A 24,209-nucleotide genomic window follows, 5' to 3' on the forward strand; every position below is an offset into this window, starting at 1 on the left:
CCGCCCACGAGAAACATATACTCTTGTAGCCCTTCCTTCATTGATGGACACTAGCCCACTCCAATCTAGAATGTCTTATACTACAGTCCCATTACGATCAATATTTGCACTTCCCCATTATGTATTGTGCGCATTGAAATCACCACACCAGTTTGTGAATACCATTTCCTTCAACCTTTTCTAGTGTTTCCTTACTTAAATAACACTTAAGATGTAACGCCATGTGTTTCCTTTAAAGACGCTCTAAAAGCAAGTTTTGCTTCAGCGAAGTGGCAGCTCCAGCTCCACTTATTCCACAACGAGAGTTCTTCTGTATTTACTTATTTTGTATTTTTGCATTAAAATTCCCTATTAAAATTAAATAATGGATGTCAATATTAGTTTACAATTTCACAGTTTAAACATGCATTAAACATAAATTAAATGTACATAAATATGCAAGAGGGTCATTTTAAGAGGTTAAAATGAAGTGACAGTTTAGTGAAACAGGAGACATACATTGCAATTTAGAGATTTATTTGATCAAGTTTATATGATCCTGTGTAAATGTATTCGATTCTCTCTTAAATTAACTGATATTTACAATGGAAACTTCCATTCCTTTATTTGGATTTTAGAAAGAAAAAAAATCTAATACTGTGTAGATAGACAGACAGTCAGATAGACAGACAGTATTTATAGTGTTGATTATACTTGTATGCAATTGTGGTGTCATTACTTTTTTGGGACTTTCAGGAATGTGTGGATCCTCATGTGTTGTTGAAACTAATGATGTTGTCATCGGCTAAAACGCATGCACAGGTTACTTTACTTCCTGAACGAGTGTGCTCCCATCCCAAGTCAGAGTTGCTTTCACATTCGCGAATCGTGCTACAGTTCCATTGCAACCAAACTCAGACCACCTCCAGGTAGTCTCGAGTTTGGTAATGTGGTGTGCACCACGGTCCACATGACAGCTTTCACATTACCAATTTTTCATGCAAACCGTGCTCTGTTTCGAACTAAATTGCCAGTGTGAAAGCACCATTAGATGTGCCCAAAAAGAGGGATTTTAGGAGACAGCATAAATAAGATTCCTACCTTTTGAAACGGTGTGTCGGTAGTGTACCTATGATGCATTAAAATGATTCTTTTGTAGGCAGCTCACATGGTTTTGGCTAGTAAGTCTGGAAAGCGTTAAGTTCTGCTCTGAAGCTCAGGCCCAAACATCACATCACACCACACTGCACACATTTACCAGCACCGTTCGAGAGTATGAGGGGGTGAGGAGTAGTTTTCCGAACAGGTGACAGTAGTGATATATAATTAATTCACCCCCATAGCTAATGTTTGCACAGCACTGTTATACTCATAAGGGTCTCCTTAAACTCACTATCCGCTGGGCAAAGAAACTAACGGTGATTCATTACTGTGCCAGTAAATCTAATCAAGTCCAGCCTTCTGTTTAAACATTAGAATGTTTAGAGAGCTTAAAGGACTAAATGAATGCTAGATGTGACGGCAGCATTAAAATTAATCAAAATGAAATTCCATGGGGTTCGAAACTCTGCTGCTAAGTTAAATTGTGTTGAATAAACTAATCTTTATTATTATAATTCTGTGCTGCCTGTTTTTTTTTTTACTTACAGTGGAGAAACACAGTTGATAACATTTTACTAGGAGTGAATATTCCTGTCAAAAGACCTTGAGTTAAGTTATAGTTACGCAGACAGCGTTACGTGGTTTGCTGCACTGCTGTTTCCATGGAGATAGCAGAAAAAAAATGGCTTACCATTGTTTTTCCTCTCTCTAAAAAAACACAGCTGGGCTGAAAAAATGGCAAAATAATCCATCATAAAGAGATCACAAGCACATTTTACTAGATGCATAAATGCAGAGATTTATTATCAATTTAGTATAGCAGAAAACACTAATAAATGACACATAATAGCCTCAACATGATAGACATGCATACACAGGTTTGCTGCAGAGTTTTTAAAATCAAATTTAAGACTTTTTAAGACCTTTTCCAAGACCTGAACAAATCAAATTAATACCGTATCCCCATTTCAGAACAAAACCTTACAATCTCAAAATACATAATGTATCACAGACGCTTACTTAAACAGGCAGGGGCACACATTGAACATGCCTTTAACATTGCTTATCAGTAAAACAGGGCAGGATACATGCAAATGTAAAATACTCGAGACATGTTTTCCACACTAACATATCACATTAAAATTGGTTTATGTACCATTATATAAATAAATACAAATTAGAGGTCAACTGATATTGGATTTTGCTGTTACGACAATGTGTTGAAAAAAAGGCAATTGATCTTCCAATAGTTGTTTAAATTGGTAGCCTATATTAAATGTTCCTGGTCTTTCCTTCCTGTGATAAGGAGGGCCAGACAGAAGCTACAAGAGTTCAAATTGAATTAAATTCCAGATGCAGTTTATTTTGCAACCAAAATACCAATAACCAGGGCGACATTTTTTTATTCATAGTGCTGAACGTTTAACTTTAAAGGCTGAAATACACCGGGGACTCTTATTTTGAAATATATCCGCTTCACTGCTTCCAGCTGCTCATTCAAACAGATAAGGGAAATAAAATGTACTCTCCTTCAATAATCTACAATGTATTACAATGTAAACAATTAAAAGTAAACATTGTCATATTTCATCACCACTGTATGGTCATCATCAACAGTTGATCATTAGTGATTGCTTGTCAAAATTGTACAGTATGGCTTAATGATTGTGAACAGCTTTGCAACAGCTGGAAACTCTCACAAGCCCCGCGTGCTTGGAGAAAATACAACAGTGCCACGTTTTCACTCTGAAGGATGCAGCACATGCATTTATTTAATTAAATCGTATTCTTCTGAAGTTTGATAACACATTTAATAATCACATTATGGCATATCACGATTCCTGTCTTTCTGCCCCCAAATTTAAGACCTGTTTAAATGATAATTAAGAATTTTGTTGTATCATTGAAGATATTTAAGAATTCTTAATCACCTTAAATTTTGAAAAACTGAATTTAAGACTTTTTAAGGATCAGCGGGAACACTGCATACAGCAGTTTCATCATTACATAAACGTAATTTTCTTAAATGCTTGCCCAAACTATTGTTCAAGGTGATTGGGAAGACAATAAGAGAAATAGTCCGAGTAGAGCCGTTAGGCCATCACCTTCAGCTGATTTTATTTGGTTTCTAGTTGACTTGGTTTCTAGACAACTAGTCATTATGCATTCAAAGCTGGTATGTTAGGCTACCCACTGGACCGGCTGATGTTGTCCAGACTGACCATTTTGGTCAAGCTGGTTAGAGGTGGTAGACTATCTTTAACCGATAACCAACCAGCTAACTAGCATTCGTATTCAAAATAAATAAATAAATAAAATAAAAAATTGACCATCTTAATCCTGCTGAAACAAAGCACCTTAAACAAGCCTAAGTTGGTTTGCTGGTCTTAGCTACTATTGCTGGTCTGTTTGATAGTTTTAGAGAGGCTATGGGCACTTTCCAGCTGGAAGACCATCAAGACCAGCAGAGTATGCTGCCTATTACATGTGTGTAATTACAATCTGTAAGTACAGGCTGCACCATAACTTAGTTACATGTTAATTACATTTTTTTACATGTAATTACAACGTTTATTACTAAGTAATTAACTAAGTAATTACTCTGTATCAAGGACTACGTAAAATAAAGTGTTACCCAATCTTCTGTGTTTTTTAAAGCAATGTTTTTAAAATGTGGGATATTGGTTACATACAATACAGCTTCCAGTACTTGTCCAGACATTTATTCTGGTAGCATAATGGCAGCTTACAAATGCTGCTATTTTTATGCAAGATCAGAGCAGTCGTAAACAGCATAAAAATAATCATCCTTCACTTTGTATCCAAACAGTATGGTTAGACTGACAGAAGGACATTCAAAGCCTATATCAATATTCACTTTGTCTGTAAACAAGGCAGCACTGTCAGTAAAAAATAGCATCTTAAAGAATATCATTTGAAAGGATGTAACTTAAGAAAGCCCTATTTCAAAGCTATTAAACTAACCCCAACAAATTATGGATAAAGCTACCCAAAATAAAAACAAACAAGACTTAAAATTAGCTATGGGTCAACATTTAGTCAGAGGAAGTAGTTTATCTAGTTGTAGATTTTTTCTTTTTGTCTTTTTAAAGTTTTTATATTTTTAGCAGTAGTGTTTCAATTTGCACAAACCGGATCCGAACTGGCATCTCTGGCATGGGAGGCCAGCTCGCTAATGAGGAGGCTAAATGCTATAGCTTCTAGCATCAGTCGCTAGTGCACCTCTTGAGGCCAGGGGAGTGAGGTTTATGCCGAGTTTACACTACACGATTTAAAGCACGATTTTCGCTCGCCAACAGTTTTGTGGAGATCGCCGAGAAAAGCCTGAAATCGTAGGCACATCGGAGCTCGCTCCCGTGAGCAACGAACGCAATGTATGAACTATCAAACACGTAGCACCGAAGCATCGGCGATTTCAGTGAGATATCTAGAATGTTAAATATCTGGACCCATATGCGATTCCAAATCGTGCAAAGTGAAATGTGTTTTGACTGAATACAACTGCAGCGTTGAACTACAGCCAATGAGAGAGCAAGAAATATGCCATGGGAAGTTTCAGTGGGAGGAGTCCTGATGTACCTGCAACAGAACATCAACTAGCAAGGCTGCGGTATCAAGAAAGTCTCATTGGACCGAAGAAATGGAGGAAAAATGTGTGGCACATTGGTGCCTATTTTATGTTTCATCTGAACTATACCACAACCGGGTGGAGAATGAGAAGAGTTGGAGAGAAATTTCCAATTCTCTTGGACAGTCAGGTGAGCAAATAGGTAGATTTTTCAGGTGTGAGCACGCTAACATGGAGGCTAAAGGCTACAGCCCCTAGCATAAGTCTCCAGTGCGCCTCTTGAGGCCAGGGGATTGAGGTTTACACACACACACTGCACAGCACGTTCTAGCTGGCTACCGTTACACTAACATTCGGCCTAACAATTATATGATAATGTGAACATTTCCTTCTAGACCATCTAGACAACTAGTCATTCAAGAAACCATCCGACTAGTTGATTTAAAACAAATGCATGTTTTGTACCATAATGCATGCATGTTTTGTACCAAATTACCTATTTATATGGGTGTGCTTTTATTCAAGCATTTAACCTGGTGTAACAGTGTCAACATGCTGTACCCTGGCAGAACAATATTTTGGCTCTTCTGTGTACTGGAGAGCTGACAGGTGCCCAAATGGCACACAAGTGCTATTTCCTGTTCCTGTTGTGTCTCTGTGGCACAAGCCTCCCATGGCAATTGGAGCACTTATGGCAGTGTGGCCTCTTTTTCTACCACTGGTGGTCAAGCAGTGAGCAGTGTTGCCTCTCACTTTAAAAGCATGTAATTGACTGACTGGTAGAACACCTCTTCTCAGTCAAAATGTAAGCCCAGTGGTGCTATACATTCCAAAAATGGGTCAGTCCAAGCTGAATGACATGGCACTGCTATGAGAAATGGGTACACTGCACTCCACTTTTTTCTTTTTCTTTTTTGGTCTACATTTTTCAGTGGCAGAATTTAGTCTCAAGGGCATAATCTTCCAGAGTTTTGGGACTGAGTGTTTGAAACATTTACTGAGAGGAAAAAAAAATCAATTTATTACTGTGTTTGGTTTGTGTGAGGCAGTGCAGATCAGATCAGGGAATTTATTTATGTAAGTAATGCATGAAGTACTAAATTGGATTCCGTGCACACATAACATGCACTCATTATTGTCTTTTATGCCTTGTCTCCAAACATAACTCAATAGATTAACATTATACGTTATGCATTTTTCCCTATTAATTAAAGCTCACAACTGAGCCAAACTCAAATAGCACTTCTGTTATTTTTTTATTGTACCTGACAGTATTCTTGTGAGTTAGGGGATGTGGGATACAGTGAGTATAAAAGTGTATCCAGTCTTGCTCGACCCGTTCTGAGCAGGATTCGAACTGGCGTCTACTGCATGGGAGGCGGGCGTGCTAACGAGGAGGGTAAAGGCTACAGGCTCTAGCAACAGTCACTAGTGTGCCTCTTGAGGCCAGGGTAGTGCAGTTTACACATACCACACAGCTATCACATACCAGCTGGCTCCTGTTACATTCACTCCCTAAACCTCGTTCCAGACTGTGTCAAGGCACCATGTGACTGGTCCTGCTTAACCCACTCCAAGCGGGATTCAAACCAGAGTCTCCGGCATGGAAGGCAGGCACGCTAATGAGAAGGCTAAAGGCTACATCTTGCGTTAGTCGCTAGTGCACCTCTTCAGGCCAGGGGAGTGAGGTTTACACATACCACACAGCTATCACATACCAGCTGGCTCCCTTTACATAAACACTTATGACATACTTAAAAAATTAAGAATTGTATTGCAATTAGATAACAAAATATAAATTCAAGTGCATGGCATCTGCAAACAAATTTAAGGGCTTTCATCAAGACTAAATTAACTTATTTTTTTGCAGTTACTTTAAACTAGCTGGTTTCCAAGGTCACTGTGCATGTATGAAATCTGCTATAATCATTCTGTGATTACAGAACTTAAAATCACTGTCCCCAGTGGCAGAAGCTGGAATTGCTGTGGAATGTATGGTCAAGTGTGAGTTCCAGTTTTGGGGTGAAATGTCCACAGAGTGGTGCCAAATAGAAGTTGTAGTTTAAGTTGTGAATGATGTAATACAGTCAACAGGAATGCATATTTTATCACCACTACCCCCTAACCCAAACCCCACCCCTGAACCTAACCATCATTTGGGTAAAAATTACATTTTATAGGAAAAATGCAGCCTCCGAATCATGCCTACCATTGTTTATGTGAACACAATTACTTCCTGGTTCCCAAGGGACCAGAACCCAGGTCTTGGAAGTTGCTCACTAAATGTGGTATCAGTAGCGCTAGAGTGAAATGTGATCATGCCTGAATGAATGTAAAAAGGTTTGATGGGAATTGAGCTTGTCAGTATTTCGACTGAATGGGGTTCATTTCAGGGAACATGAACTTTCTAGATCAACATGTAGATTTCCCATGTGATCATATTGAAAGTTCACACAGGTGTTGTTCATCACATTAACTTTGGACATGTTTCACTAAGTTTGACAACCAGAACAAATATTCACAGGGTTGTAGCAACCTCTTGGCTGTATGGGAATTTTAAGGTGTTTTGAATGCTCCTTTACTTTCATGTACATGTATTGGTTCACAGTTTTGAATTCCCATGGTTTGCCCTCTTCTCACTGTGTTGTGGCTCACTACAAATCAAATAACATCCTTCTGCTGTTATTTTTCCAGTTGTGTCTCTTAAGACTGCCTGTGTACAGTGTGAGTAATTTTGCAACACAGAAGCACACAGTAGTACTGAGTAATAACTATGGGAGAATTTGAGGGTTAGCAATGGGCAATGCTGTGCCAATCTCTGTCCATTAATATTTATTGAATTTGAGACAGTGGAAGTGGTGTTGAATATTTATGGATAATAACCACATGAGTCACAACCATACTATAATTTGGTACAGAGAGAATTCAATAAAAATCCTGCCGAAAACCCCTCAGTAAATTGCATTCTTTCATAATTATTATTTGAGAAACACTGATTAGTTACAATAAATGGCCTGAGAGACTTGCATTCCATGTCTCTGCATATTGAGCTAGGCAGGGTATTTTTAACATTATTAAATATATATATATTAAATATATAATGTCAAAATGTTTCACACTTTAACTTTAAAATGTGTTTAGGCAAGAGATCCAATCTTAGGTTCAAGGAGTGCAAGAAGAATAAATATGTACACCAAGAACAGCCACAAGGCAAGATTCACCAAGACAGTATTATTTACCCTGTTTATTGGGTTATTCTTCTATGAAGAGAGTGGGCCTCCAGTACAACTGCAGTTCTGGCGATGAAAACCAGGGAGGTGGACATGGCGGTTGCTATTTGACAGCTAGCACATCATCTGTGAAGCAAGCCTCTTAAATGACATAAATGTACCATATTCCATACACACATAATGTATCAAACAACCTGGTCTCCTGAATAAAACAAAATGAAGTGCCTTATTACAGACAAGGTTTTTTAAGGTGAATGATAGATGGATTAAGAGTAAAATGTACCACCCAAAACTAAAACAACCTAAACCTAACCAATAGTGATCTAAAAATAAAAGAGAGGTGAACAAAACAGACATTGTTACACAAAACCAATGCCTAAACCTAACTGATAGTGTCTAAAAACAAAATGAGATAATAAAAGTACATTTTCTGAAGTAACCACATCATCTCCTGTCGCTTCTATGAACAATTTATCAGTTGAGCAAACGTGGTAGCAAATCACATTGGAATTAGTGTGTAAATGAAGGTAATTAAAAACAGCATGAAAAGTATCGTTTTTCAAATGATGTAAAGAAAAAGAGTGGAAAATAAGTGTTTCTAAAGTCGTAATTAGCCATTGTACTTGTGATATGTGTGAAAGTGAATAAAACACATAGCAAAGTTGTCATAGCATAATTTCAACAGGAAACTGTGACAAAACGTAGAATTTGGCACATAAAAGTTGTTTTGCAAAAATGTGGTTAAAAAAACGTTCATTCTATGAGACTAGGTTGGTCTCATACCTGTGCTTGGAGCAAAACTATCTCCACATATTTTCCTAATATGTACATATATATTCACAAAACTGCCGAACGATATGTTCTGAAGCTGAAAAATCCATAATTTATTTTAGAATAAGACTGGTTTGGTGTGGAAAGTTCTATTTGTCTGAGACTGTATGTGCCCTCCCCATGGCACTATTGTGTTTAGACCCCAAAATACCCCTTTGCATTTCCAATGAGGCCCAAGTTTCGGTCTTGACTCACTTTGAGCTGGTCTTGAATTTTTTGAGACAACTTTGCTGTCCTTCTTCTTAAAGGCCTTGACCAATTAATTTGATGCTGCATTAAAAAGTTTTACGAATAAGGAAGCTGACCTTTTGCACTATGAAAATGCTAGAAAAAATAAAATCATTTTGACCACACTAGCCCACCTTATCTTTGATAATGATTTGTTGACTTATTCTTGATGTCAGAAATACAGTACAACCTGATGTGTTCCTGTAACTTAGATAGTAGATCCTGTTGCTATCAAATATGTGTTCTTCATAGCCCTGCAATGTTTGGTTAATACTGTTTTTATCAGACACAACAGATCATTTTATGCCTCTCTCTAAAGTAATTAGCTAGGCACTGATATCTGTTTTTGACCAGTGGGGAATATGGCTGTAATTAGCCCAATTTCTGTGCTCATTATCTCTTTTTATCATTAAGATACAGCATTAGGTGGGCTCTTTAAAATTAAAGATTGATACCACAAATACTAGAGTTTGGTGTTTCCAAAAAGTTCTTTTGATTTTATTGGACATTTACCTTTGGTCTCCCTGTGTATGGTGTTTGGTATATTTCAAATACATCCCAGAGGAAAAATTCAGGGGGAATTAAAATGTGTCACAGATTCACAAAGCTGCACACTTTAACACAAACAGAGCCATGGGTTTCTCATATATATATATATATATATATATATATATATATATATATATATATATATATATATATATATATATATATAAAACGACCTCAGTCATATTCATCAGCTGTGTTAGATAAGGTGTGTGAATCAAAGGCCAGGAGGGAATCGAACTGTCCATATACCATGAATAAAAGCCATATTAATTAAGTTGCTCTCTTTCAAAAATGGGCCAAATTCCAATCAGACAACCTGGCAGAAAAGATTATGAGAACCCAAACCAGGGTGACATCTCACGCATAGCTAACATCTCCTCCTGGATAAATGGCCTCTCTCTCTTTCTCTGTCTCTGAACCACTTACAAATTAGAGCAATTTCTGTCAGTCCAGCATTTGGTTTTCTTTACTTTAAAAGCTATTTTATCATGTGCAGCTTTTTCTGCTATTGACCAACAGTTTGGTCCTACATATCAATGTGTAAATAGTGCTGTTCAAGGGTTGATTTGAGAATGTGTAAAGTTTAACAATCTTTGTGTGGAGTAATTTTTCTCCATAAATAGACTGATAACACTGGGAAATCTGTGATAGGAGGTTGAATATTTTTTCTGCTTAAATCAGTCAATGCTTTCAACATTTTCAGATCTGCTGGACTACAGTCATGCGCATGCACACTTACATTTATTTATTTATGTATTTAATGTATTTCTTTGACATATTTGTGACTTGAAAGGTACAGCACATTTAATTATTGGAAACATTTGAGTAGTAATTATAGTACATTAAAATACTTCTAAACTAACCCAAACCCTATCCCTAACCATAACATTACTGAAATAAACACAGCCTTCTTTCACTTATTTTATTTTTCGATGTGACGTGAAAGGCAGAGCACATTCTAATATACATTATATTCAGCATTATATACAGTTTAATATAGTACAATCATCTGTAAATGCAGTGTAGATTCACTATCGTGCTGAAAAGTCTCATCCTATGCTCATTGTATTACATGCGTGTGGCAGGGGGGGCGTGGTCAAGCGCCCGTCCGGGAGAGAAAAGCGGTAAGGGTGCTTACACCTGAGCTAAATTAAGCCTAACACCTGTGTCTAGTTGCAGTAGCGTGAGGAGAGCGGATAAAAAGCAGCAGCCACAGAGCATGAGAAGGAGAGCCCGACACCAACACAGAGAAGCAAAGTGTTATGTCATTTGTTGAAACTGTCGAGAGAAAACATTAAAGAAATCTTACCTTGAAACTGACGTTGTTTCCGACCCTTCCTTAGTGGAAAAACCTTTACACTGGTGCCGAAACCCGGAAAGATAAAAAAAAAAAGAAGGAACATTTTTTCCTCGCTATGGAAAAGAGTCGCCCCATAGAGTCCTCCCAGCTGGTGGAAGTCCTCTAGTCCCTCGCTACACTCCATCAGAGCCACCAACAATCCCTGCTTGAGCTCCGGCAGGACCAGGATCGTCGGTTCTTCGAGATCATGCGGGCTGAAGCAGAGGACCGGCTCGCCATCCGGAGCCTCCTCAGCCAGGAGGCCGCTCCAGCCACAGCCATGACCCCGGACACCCGCGCCACACTGCCCCCGCCCGCGTTACAGAAGATGGGGCCGGCAGATGATCCAGAGGCATTCCTGGACCTGTTTGAACGTACGGCAGAAATTTGGGGTTGGCCACAAGACCAGTGGGCAGCCCGCCTAGTCCCTCTCTTGTCCGGGGAAGCACAACTCGCGGTGCAACAACGTCAGTTTCAAGGTAAGGTTTCTTTAATGTTTTCTCTCGACAGTTTCAACAAATGACATAACACTTTGCTTCTCGGTGTTGGTGTCGGGCTCTCCTTCTCATGCTCTGTGGCTGCTGCTTTTTATCTGCTCTCCTCACGCTACTGCAATTAGACACAGGTGTTAGGCTTAATTTAGCTCAGGTGTAAGCGCCCTTACCGCTTTTCTCTCCCGGACGGGTGCTTGACCACGCCCCCGCTGCCACAATGCGCTTACGTAATGAGAAAAACACTTTAAACCACACACTATGACCTCTGAGAAATCAGCTTGAAATCAATGAAAGCTGCACAATTGATTACATTGAAACTGAAATCACAGTATGATGTTGCAGTAGTTCCAGTGATTACGCTTCTTTTCTCCATTGCGATCAGTTTGATTGACGTGGATATGCACGCTTGCTTGCTCAGAGAATTTTAATGGAGACTCGCATGTGGTAAAAACAAACAGTGTTGATAAATACGCAGAAATACAGTACATGGCTGATTTTGAATTCACAACATGTATACATTATAAAACAGAAATAACAGTAAAATATATGTCATGTGCTGGAGAGAAACAACTCTTAAGTGCATCAAACAGCACACCTGTCCACACACCTGAAGCAGCAACCGGTCCACATTAAACTGTATGCTTATTATGATCTTTTTTGAAGTGTTTACAAAGTGCTCTCATGCGCTGGACAACTTGGGTCATGTTTTTTTCATTTTTCAAACGAGTTTTGTCATGCAAAACATTTTCACTGGGCTGTAAAGTGACATCACTGATGGAGCTTCTCCATGCTGTGATCTAACAGTATATATCCAACTAATCGATAATTAAAATTTTTGTAGATGATTTCCATTTTAGATAATAATCTATTTTATGGATTAGTTGTTTCAGCTCTACATTGGATGTTGTATGGCAACACTACAAAGACAGAAATCTGCAAAGAAATTAATGTCTACAGATGAAGAATCAGTGGCTAGTTATTCCCAAACTCATGTTATTTCTCCTGGAGTACCTACCTTTGGGGTGTGATTGTACGGTAACACAAATGTGAACGAAGTATGTGAAATAAGGGACAGTTTTAGGGCAGAATTAAGAGGGATCATCTCTTTTTTCACCTTCATAAACTTTAAATATGTTCGTGACGAGGAGGAGGAGGGCGGAGCCGGCCCATGAGTGCACACAGCCGGCCCCCAATCGGGCTAATCAGCAGAGGAGAGGGATAAGACCAAGCTGAGCCACACGCAGCTGCTGTGTGTGTTTATTTTTGTGTCTTTTTAAGTATTCATTTAAAATTATTTTGATGGTTCATCCGGTTCCCACCTCCTCCTTGCCCATTTAAACCCTGTTGCATTGGTGCCAAAACCTGGGAAGGAGGAGGCATGCGCTGTCGTGGAGTCCTCGCCACTGCCATCTGCCCAAAGGAGCAGCCACCGCTGTCCGCCGGGGGATGGAGGAGTCAGAGGACTCGCTCCAGTCTGCCCAGGGAGGAGCTGCTGTTGTCTGGCAGAGGGTGGAGGAGAACCAGGCAAAGGCGTGTCTGGGAACCGGTGAGCAATTTGTTTTTCTCTCTCACTATCACGCTTTTCCTCTCCTCTTTTCCCTATCCTTGTCTCCCTCCCAGGTCTCAAAAGGCGGGTAAAGCCTGCGTCCAGAAGGGCAACGCCAACCCCTCGGTGGGGGGTGATTTACAGCATGCTGGGGGTTCCCTGCCTGAGGCAATGTAAGGAGGAGTGTAATGAGGAGGAGGGCGGGGCTGGGCCGTCCATGGCCGGCACCCAATCAGGCTAATCAGCCGAGGAGAGGGATAAAGCCGAGCCAGATGTGGCAGTTTGGGAGAGAGAGAGAGCCACATGCAGCTGCCGTGCGTGTTTATGTTCGTGTCATTTTAAGTTTTATTTAAACATTATTTTGATGGTTTGTCCGGTTCCCACCTCCTCCTTGCCCATTTTAATCCCTGTTACAATGTGTTAAAAAGATAGCAGGGAAATGTTCATTTATTACTGATCAATGCTGATCAATGCATGGCAACATCGGAATACCTGTGTAAACAAACACACTTTTAGTATGTCTATACTGTAAAAGGCATGAGGTCAAGGTTAATGGTAACGTAACGATCAATGGTAAATTAGAGCTGTGTCTTGTATAATGACACAAGTGTCTCTGAGCATCATACTAATTAAAAAGTGTTACCTGCCATCATGCCTACAGCTGCTGTGTCAGAGCTAAGGGATACATATTGTCTCCACAATCAAAGAGTTAGAAACTCTGGACAGAGTTTGAAGATACAGCGATTTAGAAGCTTTTTTTTCCCGTTGAAATGGCTGCATTAGGTTAAGCTCTGCATTTAAAGGATGTTTTCTAGTGGCACTCAATAATCAATTACGTACCCCAGGACAGGCATTTCATTTTCCGCGAAGGGACATTTTAACCTGACTTTATTACAGTTCCATCACATAATGATTTGTTTCCATTTGAATTAATCTCACTGCCTAAGAGATTATGGATCACAGCATAATTAATTTCCTCACGTTTAATTAGATATTCTGCACACCTGGTTTATGAGCACATTAACTGATGCACCTCTGGGATCTTTATGTCTAGGAGTCTGAGGATAGAACTGTCCAACCGATATATATATATATATATATATATATATATATATATATATATATATATATATATAGTTTGTTTTATTTCCATATCGTTGAACATAAGTCAAAAGTACACCACAGTCCTTTGAGTTTTCCGATCCAATTGAGTTTGTCAATTTGTCCTGTTCTCACAGGATGTGTTCTTGTGTTCCCTCTGCACTATTCCTGTCCTTTTAATTGTTGGTCTATATACATACTGTATGAGTCAGATGAATTCTTTTGGAGCAGGACAGGACACAGTTAGTTCAGGACACATTTTCATGTTGAATGTAGTTCAAAGTTCAAAAGGATCCCTGCATTCTGTTGTGCTTCGTTCAGTTCTCAAAAATGGCTCTTTTTCTGTGTCTCCACTGTTTATGAGTTTGTTTGTTTTTTGAGGTGCTGACTGCCCCTTGTTGATGCGGTTTGTACAAACACAAAGTTAAATGTCTTTCGAGCTTGAAGTGCTCCAAAGGTAGGGAAATACTTAATTTTATTACCGACTTCAAGTACAGTTAAGGAGGGATTAATTTGTCTTAATGCGTTTTTATACAATTAAATAGCACTAAATTAACGCGTTAAATTAAATTGACAGCAATAATTAGTTGATCAGTGGTTTATTGCTTATAAATATTATAAGTGGGTAGTGCATGTGGTTGCAGCATAGAGCCAATTTGCTTATCGGACAAAGGTTCGTCTGATTTGCGCCATATCTGATCTTATTGCCTTCCTTTCTCTGGACTTTCCTTAAAATTAAAGGAATGTTCCAGGTTCAGTACAAGTTCAGTAGATTGCAATTGTAGCAAAATGTTGATTAGACTTGTCCCTCATTTATTTAAAAAAATAAAAGATTTGCAGTTACAGTGAGGGGCTTACAATGGGCCTCATAAACGTGAAAAGGGTCACCTCATAAACAATAAAATGTGCACCGTTTCAATAGCCACAAGACATTAAACATATTAACATCACTCTAGTGTGACAAAATCCCTGTTCTCCATGATTTTAGTGCGATAAAATAACTTACAGGATTTACCTCCATTATGTCTTCATGGCAACAAAGTTGTAATATTGGATATTGCCTTAAATAATGTCATTTTATCACACTACTGTCACGAAACCCGCTCCTCTGCCCCATCCCCGCTTCCTCGAGCACGCACACGTGCTCCCCTTCGTCCAGCTCACGCGCACGCTCGGCTTCACCGAGCACACACACGCACTCCGCGAGTGTACTCGCTCGCTTCCCGCTCCCTCGCTCCGCCCCCTCGAGCTTCTACGCTCGTTTTGCTCGCTCGAGCTTGCACACTCGTTTTACTCCTACGAGCTCACATGCTCGTACACTATCTCCCCCCCTCGGGCTCACATGCCCACTTCTATCAGAACATTATGTACACCTGCACTCGCGTCATCTGCACTCCTGTTCATTGTATACACCTGCACTCGTCCCTATCACCTGTCATTGTTTACACCTGCACTCGTCTCTATAAATATCACAGCATATTCGTCTCCCGCTTGTTGGTTATTGTATTTAGTTTCCCGTGTCTTTGCCCCCCGCTAGTCTCGTCTAGTTTTGAACTCCTCTTGTCTTCCTCTTAGCTTGCCAGCTCCCCTTGTTCCCCTGTCTTTTGATCCCTCTAGTCCCGTCTAGTTCTACGCCCTAGTTGTTAACTGTTTTCCCGGCTTCGACCTCCCGCTCTCGTTGACCACTCTCTCCCGGATTTGCCCCTTTATTCTATTCTGATTCCCCGGCTCCGACATCATGCCCCCCTTTGACGACGCTTCACTGGATTTGCCCTTGTTTGTACTTTTGCCTGCAATAAAACGCAGTTTTGACTCACATTGTGACTGTCTCTTCTTGTGCGGGTGACAACTAATTCATGTTAACATGTAAAACGTTTGTGTCTTGTGGCAATTCTTTTGAAACCATGCTTGTTTGAATGTTTATGGACAAGCCCCATTTACTTACATTGTAAGCTTCTTACAATAATTGCGTAATAATTATTTTTTTTTAAAGGGACAAGTCGAATTTCTTTTTGTGGTAATCAACATTATGCCAGAAATGCTGCTGATTGAGCTTAACTTGTATTGAACCTAGAACCCTTTTTTTTTTTATAAAGGTCAAAAATAAAAAACAACAACAACAACTTAAAAATACTGTAAGTAGGCTACATATAAAAAAAATGGTATACAGAAAAGTGTATGACGTGTGTGTTTCATTCAGAATGGAATAGCCCTTCAGTTTGTCCTGTGCTTCAGACTGTACAATCCTGTAGCAAATAGTCATTCAGATAGAAAAAAAATTGATAACCAATACACTTAAAGAGCTTTTTCCAAGACAACACATCAAGGAGAATTCAACAACTAAAAAAACTTCTGAAGAACAAAAAAATATCAGGCAGCATTGTTGCATTGAAAAACAGTGTCACACCAAACATTTTCCATTGTAAATGGATACAGCACTCATTCTGTTTGTAATTTACAATAGATGAAGTAGATTCCTCTCCAGTATCTGGCTGCATTTTCTCTGTCTCCTGTGACTCTTCAGAATAGTTAGAAATAATACCCACAACATCTGATTGGCCCTTCATGCCAGACGGCAAAGGGCCAGTCTATTTGCCATGCTTCTGTGCCCCCCTCCAGTTGGCCAGATGTCTGTCATTGAACTAAAGCAATCTCTAAAATAGCATTTATGATTTAGATCCTCTGTGTCCTGAAGATGACAGACTTTGCTCGAAAGAAATGTGACAAAACAAATAATCTTCTATTGTGACCATGTTCAAATCACAAATATCAGATGCTATCCCAAAAGGAGCTTACCATTGCTTTTGGCATTAACGTGTTTTAGCAGTTCAAAGGGATTCGATTAGTAGCATAGGAGAGCCTGGCTGGAGCTCCAGAAATCCATGGCTAATGATCTGCTTCCTGGGGGTGGCATAGAGTGAATCACCAAAGAGAAAAGTCAGAAGTTGATTGGTCGATGAAACAGACCTCAAGCAGCTAAAGATATCGTTAAATCTGAAAACTCATATGGGAGAGGAAAAACATCTGAGCATGTAGAAGAAGAACTTCACAGACAAAATCTCTTTAACATCTCGTCTTCCCGGCAGGATTTGATGGTTTGCACAATCTCTCACAGGACCGCCGGACCGAGGCTTATGCCTGTTAAAACTACTATATATATGTTCTTGCTATTAATTGTCAATAACTTGTCATTTCTTTTACACTGTGCTGTCTGAGTCTTTCTGGTAGAAATAAACTTACATTTGCATATTAAGCTATAATGGTGACCAGTCACAGCACCTAAAATAAGAATGTTCCCTCATGTAGTAGACTATATTTATTTAAAGATTAACATAAAATCTTGATGTTTATTTAAAAAATGGACATGCTATATGTGAAATATCCTCAGCAGCATAATTTCTTTCGTTTTTAGGGAAACATTTAATTACATTTGAGATTTATTGCTTTTATCCCATATCGTCACCTTCCTAAAATAATGTCTTAAGTCATTTTTTGCCTAAATCATCTCCTTGTGATGATGGCCACCTCTAGTAAACATTCTGAAAAACCTGAAAAAATGACTTAGGACATTATTTTAGGAAGGTGACGATATATTTTCTCTTTATGTCTCTCTGTTTAGAGGGTGCCCAGATGAACAGTGTGGTACCAGGTTCATCTCTGATGCAAACCATGACACAGTATCCTGCCCTTGGACAGGTAGCACACCCATATGAGGCATGTCAAGCTGGAAAGGAGCGTAACAAGTACGCCTCGCTCAAGGCTGTTGGTAAGACTTTCATGCTTAATAAGCCAGAACCATATGTGCATTTAAATAAAACCTGTGCTGTTCTGATGCCAATCATGTCCATGATTAGGACGTTACAGATTTTCTATTTGTGGTAAAGCTGAAATTAGATAAGGCTTCCATAAATCTTGTTTTACTGCAGTCAGGTACGAGACAAGATTGGGCTCAGTATGGGAATTATGTAGTGTCTAAATATGCAACTAACTCACTCACTCACTCACTCACTCACTCACTAACACACACTTAATGTATCTTCCCTAAAACTACCCCATATTATAGCTTCTTTAAAGTAGCCACTATAAAAAAAAATTATGTTCTCTAAAGTTATCCTATATTTGAGCTTATTTAAAGTAGCTCGCCTTTGCCTAGATTACAGATCTTTGCACTCTGGGCATTCTCTCTTCCAAATTCAGCTTGTGGACAATGAGATGTCTTGAAGGAGTTCACATGTATGCTGTTCACTTTTCCCTCTACTATCTGGACCAAATTATCCATTTAGATTAATCAAATATTTTATTCATAAATGTTAGATCATTAATTACCATGCTTTCTTTACCAAAATACTGATCTAATGCCTTCTCCAAATGCAGACAAGCTCAAATGGCACAAATAATGGAAATGGAAAAGTTTAGATTTTTTAACATATTTACCTATTTGCATTCTCCCTAAACAAAAATATGGCATAATGCTGTAATTACGAAAATAGTCCGATAGTGCCTTGACCAGCTCAATTGTGAATTCCGTCGGCATAAAAATGTCTCTGCAGTTTCACAGTTTTTTAGTAGATTTCAGAAGTTGTGTATTCAAATTAGGATGTCAGCCCACATTAGGGCCAGTAATGCATTAGGCTATTCCTTATTCAAATGCTTTAGCTAAGATTAATGATGAGTCTAGAGACTTGCTTAGAGAAGAATGTAATAAACCAACATAAAAAAAGCACATCTATATTTATGACTTATAATGCTGCTAAACCAAGAATGCCTTTGTGGAAATGTCTCACTGCTCAATACACAATTACTGAATTATCAGAAATGTTTCAGAAGACAGTTACTCAGTCACTGTACCCTTCAAAAATACCCCCCAACATAGTAATTATAATGATGATAATAATCACTGAAATATAAATCATGATTTGAAGTGAACGTGTTTTTATGTTATTTTATGACTGAATCACAGATGTATAGGCTATATATAAAGTGACCCTGTACAGATGCGTTCACAATGAACTGCTCTGTGGAAATAAAGCGAACTGAACTCAGAGCACCTCCTGAACTGAGATGATCTGAGGTCATTTGCAGCATTCTCATAAATTATACTATTCTTGCAAAACAATTTCAGATGACTGAAACAAAGAAAAAGTGAGAACCCTTTACCACGAGACTACAAGCACATGTCTGTGTCTAACAGCATTTCTTGTGTCATTCTGAATCTGAGACGTTTTACAGTTACCCATCATGCACATTATATTCGCTACCTGGAATTAAACATCTTCTGTCAGTGCACATACTTTGCTGCCTGTGTAATTTGACATGTTGGTAAAGAACATCTGGCTTTCAATGCATTATTTAGGTTAATTTATCATGGGTCGTAAACTCTTCATAGGGCAACTATTCTTTATTTAAGGGTATTCTATTTGTTCGGCTATAATATTGATATCGGAAGTTCCATTCATTGTTTCCCCCTTTTACCCGGTTTAAAACTTTACACTGTTGTTGTCCCTTGTACCGAGTAAAACCAGAAACACCATACACCGTGGCAACCCCATTGTTCATACAATAAATTAGTGGTAATCTCTGAGCTACTAGTGTCAACAAATGAAATTGCAAAAATAAGCTTGTTTTCAAACATGTTTCCTGACCCCTCTCCATTTTTCTCCAACTGAAGAAATAAGTACATACAAAGCATTAACATTTCTGTAATTTCTGATCATGTTTAATATACTTTCAAATGAAATACCGACAACCTTTTCACATCTCAACCAAAATGAGTCTGGCATTAGAGTAAAGGCTATCAAAAGACTTCAGTGAGCTGACAGCTGGTAGACGGCTGACAGACAAAAAGCAGAAGCAGCAGACATGTGTGATGGCAGACTTTCTCTGTGACATTCGGCCAAAGCTAAAACTTCTCAGTTACGAATCCACTGAAGTGTTGCCTGTGCAGAACAAACACTGGGAAAACATGGTGACATTTTGGTGACAATAGGTATGTAAAAACTACATATTTGCTAAATCAACTAGTCAGTCGAATTCCTAAATAACTAGTTCACTAATCGGTCTAATGGAAACCCTGTGTAATTAGGCTGGTTTCAGGTTCGCCTGACCCCTGATCAAAAGAGTCTCTTAGGGGACATTTCCATAAGACATGTTCAAAAAGAGCTTTATATATGTTACTACAGTGTCTAACAGCTAAAGCAAAGCATACTAATTAAAGTACAGGCACAAAAACATATAAAAACATAAACAAACTAGATTTGTCAACCTCACCAATATACAGTAGTCTCATGACATCTCGTAATAATAAGTACAAAGGTGGCTAAGCCTTAAGATATCATAAGACTTGGCTCATACGAATATATGCAATTTTTATCCCCATAGAGACCAACCAATCAACAAACAAATTCTAATCAACAGTATATAGGCATCATATTTTAGCTACCCTCCTATTCAACCAGAACCACCTCTCCCTATAAGCAGACTATGCAGTCTGTCCATCTTACCCTAGGAGAGCACCAGAAAGTCCACCGACTGCCCTTACTCACACATTATACGTTATTCAAGGACCCGAAAGCAGTTGCGGAACAGAGATGATCGCTTCATTCTCATATCACGTGTAAAACACTGTAAAACACTTCCATCATCTCGTTCCAAACCTTGATGTTTTCTTTCTTAGGTTTAGGTCTGGTTTAGGGGATAAACTCAGGATAAATCTTAATAACATTGTTCATTGTTTAGTTTTTTGTATGAGCCAACTTGTACGATTTCTTATAATTTCACCATCTCATACTATGACTTCTTATGAGACCAGGTTGACCTAGCCATTCATTAAAGGACTAATAAACTAGTCGGTCCAGAAGACAAACCTAATGGGCTGTACAGTACCTAGGAGCCACGGAGTTACCAGTGCATGGGAGTCTTCCCCTGTGATGTGTGTCAATCTCAGGGGATTGATGTGAATGAAAGATCAACTGTTCTCACGTCCACCTGCCTGATTTGTGCTCGCTCTCCTGGTATGAGCTTTTAGATCTGTGGTTTGCAGTGACTTGTTAGGGTTTCAAAGCTGTTAAAAAATGTCTGAAGGATATTTAATTAAAAAGTCTAAATTGTCATGCTGAAATGAGAGGACTTCAAGCAGAGTTTAGTCATCTCAATTAAGGCCTGGCGATGTTTGAAGGTGAAATACCATTAGCGTTGTCTGGATGTTTGAAACATGTTGTGCCAGAAGAAATTATTAGTGACATAGCCTGGAAACACATTAGCCTAGTTTATGCTATCATGCCTCTAATGAAGCAGGTTGACCAAGGAAGTCTTGCTGGTTAAGCTGGTCAGAAAGAAACATTTATTTAAGAAGCAATATGACAAAATGACAGATATTAAGTCTTACTTTCAAAGAAATTGAACCAAATATATTGAGGTTATTGCTTAAAACTAGAAAAAAACTATTTGCCAATAGGGAAATCAAAATCAACACATTTATTTTTCTTACCTCATTGGCAAATTGCTTTAAACCTAAACCTCACTAAAGTTTGTTAAATTAGGCTAAACTCATGTTAAATAGACTTGATATATTATGTAATTTGGCTTCTCAGGTAAATGTTTTATATATATATATATATATATATATATATATATATATATATATATATATATATATATATATATATATATATTTTTTTTTTTTTTTTTTTTTTTGTTTTGTTTTTGTGGAAAATAAGACAAAAATACTGAGCAAGAAAGTGATTTGTTGCTGCATCTGTACCATGACATATGCTAGTGACCAGCAATGCTAATCAACAAACAGCAAACATTTATAACTCCTTTGCAAAGAAGCTGTTGGGCGCCATTTGAATGTCAATGTTGATGCAGCTTATTTTGTTGTCTGCCATGTCAGATGGCAGCGTGCATACTTATTTTGTCCAAAAATAGCATGACAAGCCATTTTTGTAGAGTTGGAAAGTGACATTGTGATTTTCAAGTACATGATAAATACTGATTCAGATCAATAGGAAAAAGCTGCATGGTTAAAGCCAATCCAGACCAATTTGCATCTAAAGAAACACATTTACATACATCGTGATCTCTAACAAATAGAGACCTGGGGTGAAATGAATCTCTATGTTGCAAACAACTTTAAATAATTTAACTACCTTTTGTCACCATTTGCATTCACATCTTTACAAATAAAATGTAATTTGAGATATTTGCATTTGCTGCAGAAGTTCATTTTTAAACAAACCCTAAAGTTTGTGAACAGTGCACTTTGCATAATTAACTAGATACTTTTTTATTTTTTTATTTTATAGTGTTTTAACAGTTTTATACAGTTTTGTCATTATACTGTATACTCACACTCATTTCCATCCAAACTCTGCATAATGTTGTTTTCCATGGAGCACAAAATGAGAAATCTTTTTGAATCTTCAAGCAAATCTTTTCCATAAAATGACAGTTCATAGTGACCATGTCTGTGAAGCTCTGAAAAGGACAAAAACACCATATAATTATTCCATATGACTTATATGCTATGTCCTCTAAAGCCATGTGAGAGCTTTGTGTGAGGAACAGACCGAATTTTAAGTTGTTATTCAATACATTTTCTTAGTCCCATTCACTGAAGCTGCCAACTGTCATTCTTTATTCTGTATAGTCAAGATGGCGCACCTGACATATATGAGAATCAATGACATTTGGGATCAGTGTCGTAAAACCTGGCTCAACGCGTCAATGTGCCATTTTTAAGCTTAAATGTGGGAGAGAATAAGATTTCAGAGCTTTGCTAGAGGGGAAGATTTGCAGTGAACAAAAAAATACATTTAGGACTGTTCCTGACACAGATATATTATATGGCTTCAGAAGACTTGGCATTTCACGTAAAGAGATGTATAGACTTTTGGCCCTTTTTGAAGCTTTACAGATGAGACCACAATAAACTGTTGCAATATGGAAAAGATCTGTGTGAAGTCTGTTTGAATAAAATCTCCTTTTGTGTTCTACAGAAAATATATAACAGCATACAGGTTTTGATAAACATGAAGATGAACAAATAATGACTAAATCTATAAGAATGGTTGTTTATGGGTGAACTGTTTCTTAAAAACTGTTGCCTCTTGGAGGAAAACTTTAGGTCAATTATTGTCAGAGAATAAGTTCTCATCTGGGAAAAACAAGTGATAACCCTTGATCCATTACATCTGTGTTTCTCTGGTACTTAAGAGAAAGATCCCAATCAGCAATCAGGTTGTTTTTTATTTCTAAATAATAATGAATTGTTACTGAATTTTTTTTCCTCTTCTTACTAGCTGAAAAATCCCATGAAAACTTCTACACTAACAGACGGCACTTGACCGACCTGGCGGCAAAAGGTACTCTTCCCTTGCACTCTGTAAGCCTGGAGCAGGAGCCCACCAACCCATACAGCCCAGAGTTGCCTTGCCAAAAGCAGAACGGACACAAGTCCAAAAGCACCAAGGTCCACAGCTCCCACCCGCTGGCTTTTGGGTCCAACACCATCTCCAACACCGGCATGCTGAAGGGCTGGGAGGCGACAGAGACACTGGGCCGCCGGCAAACGTACGGCCCCCAAAAACATGGCGCCACCGTGGAACAAATGAACGAGCTGACGTCTGCTCACAGCCACCATTACCTGCCGCCACATCCTTACTTTGTCACCAACAGCAAGACTGAGGTGACCGTGTGAAAGGAGCCACAACTTTAGGGTTTCTCGAGCCCAGCTCTGAGTGGATGCTTGAAACGGAGAATGAGGATAACAGAGCAAGCATGACGGAGGAAAAAGTCTGGATATGGACCGTGTCCTGCTGGAAAGTTTGGTCAAACGGTTTGGCTCAAGATTTGGCCCATTCTCTGTTGGCTGTCTGTTTGCTGTTTGTCTTTGAATGGCGGTGCATGGAACAGGCATGCACTGGATATCTGCCTCATTTCAAGGGGAAAGTGTAACGTTATTTCAAAGGTACTCTTTCTGTGTCCTATCCGTTACAGTGCAAATTAGTAATCTGACCTGTAGAGATGAGTTTATTTCACAGGTCCTTCCATCAAAGTGATGAGAAACAAATGAGACATTGCAATCAAACATACATTCAGCCTCAAGGTGAGACTGCTATCATTCAATGAAACCAATGTTTCTCCACAATATCTATTGAACCTGAACACTTGTGCAGCTCTGGTGAAAAAAAGAAACAGCGGCTCGTGGTACACTGTCCTCAAG

The 24,209-nt window shown here is 38.7% G+C and overlaps 1 protein-coding gene across 1 annotated transcript in view; it reads left to right on the plus strand.

Moving 5' to 3' along the window:
* The window catches only part of LOC127648059 (protein shisa-9B-like), a 43,002-nt gene extending 19,029 nt beyond the window's left edge, over window positions 1-23,973 (plus strand). Inside the window, 2 exon segments of the mRNA XM_052132651.1 lie at window positions 17,607-17,753; window positions 23,287-23,973. Of these exon segments, the coding sequence (XP_051988611.1) occupies window positions 17,607-17,753; window positions 23,287-23,684 (545 nt within the window). The 3' untranslated portion in view covers window positions 23,685-23,973.
* The last annotated feature ends 236 nt before the right edge of the window (window positions 23,974-24,209 follow it).

This window comes from Xyrauchen texanus, chromosome 8, assembly GCF_025860055.1.
Source record: "Xyrauchen texanus isolate HMW12.3.18 chromosome 8, RBS_HiC_50CHRs, whole genome shotgun sequence".
Lineage (NCBI taxonomy): Eukaryota > Metazoa > Chordata > Actinopteri > Cypriniformes > Catostomidae > Xyrauchen > Xyrauchen texanus.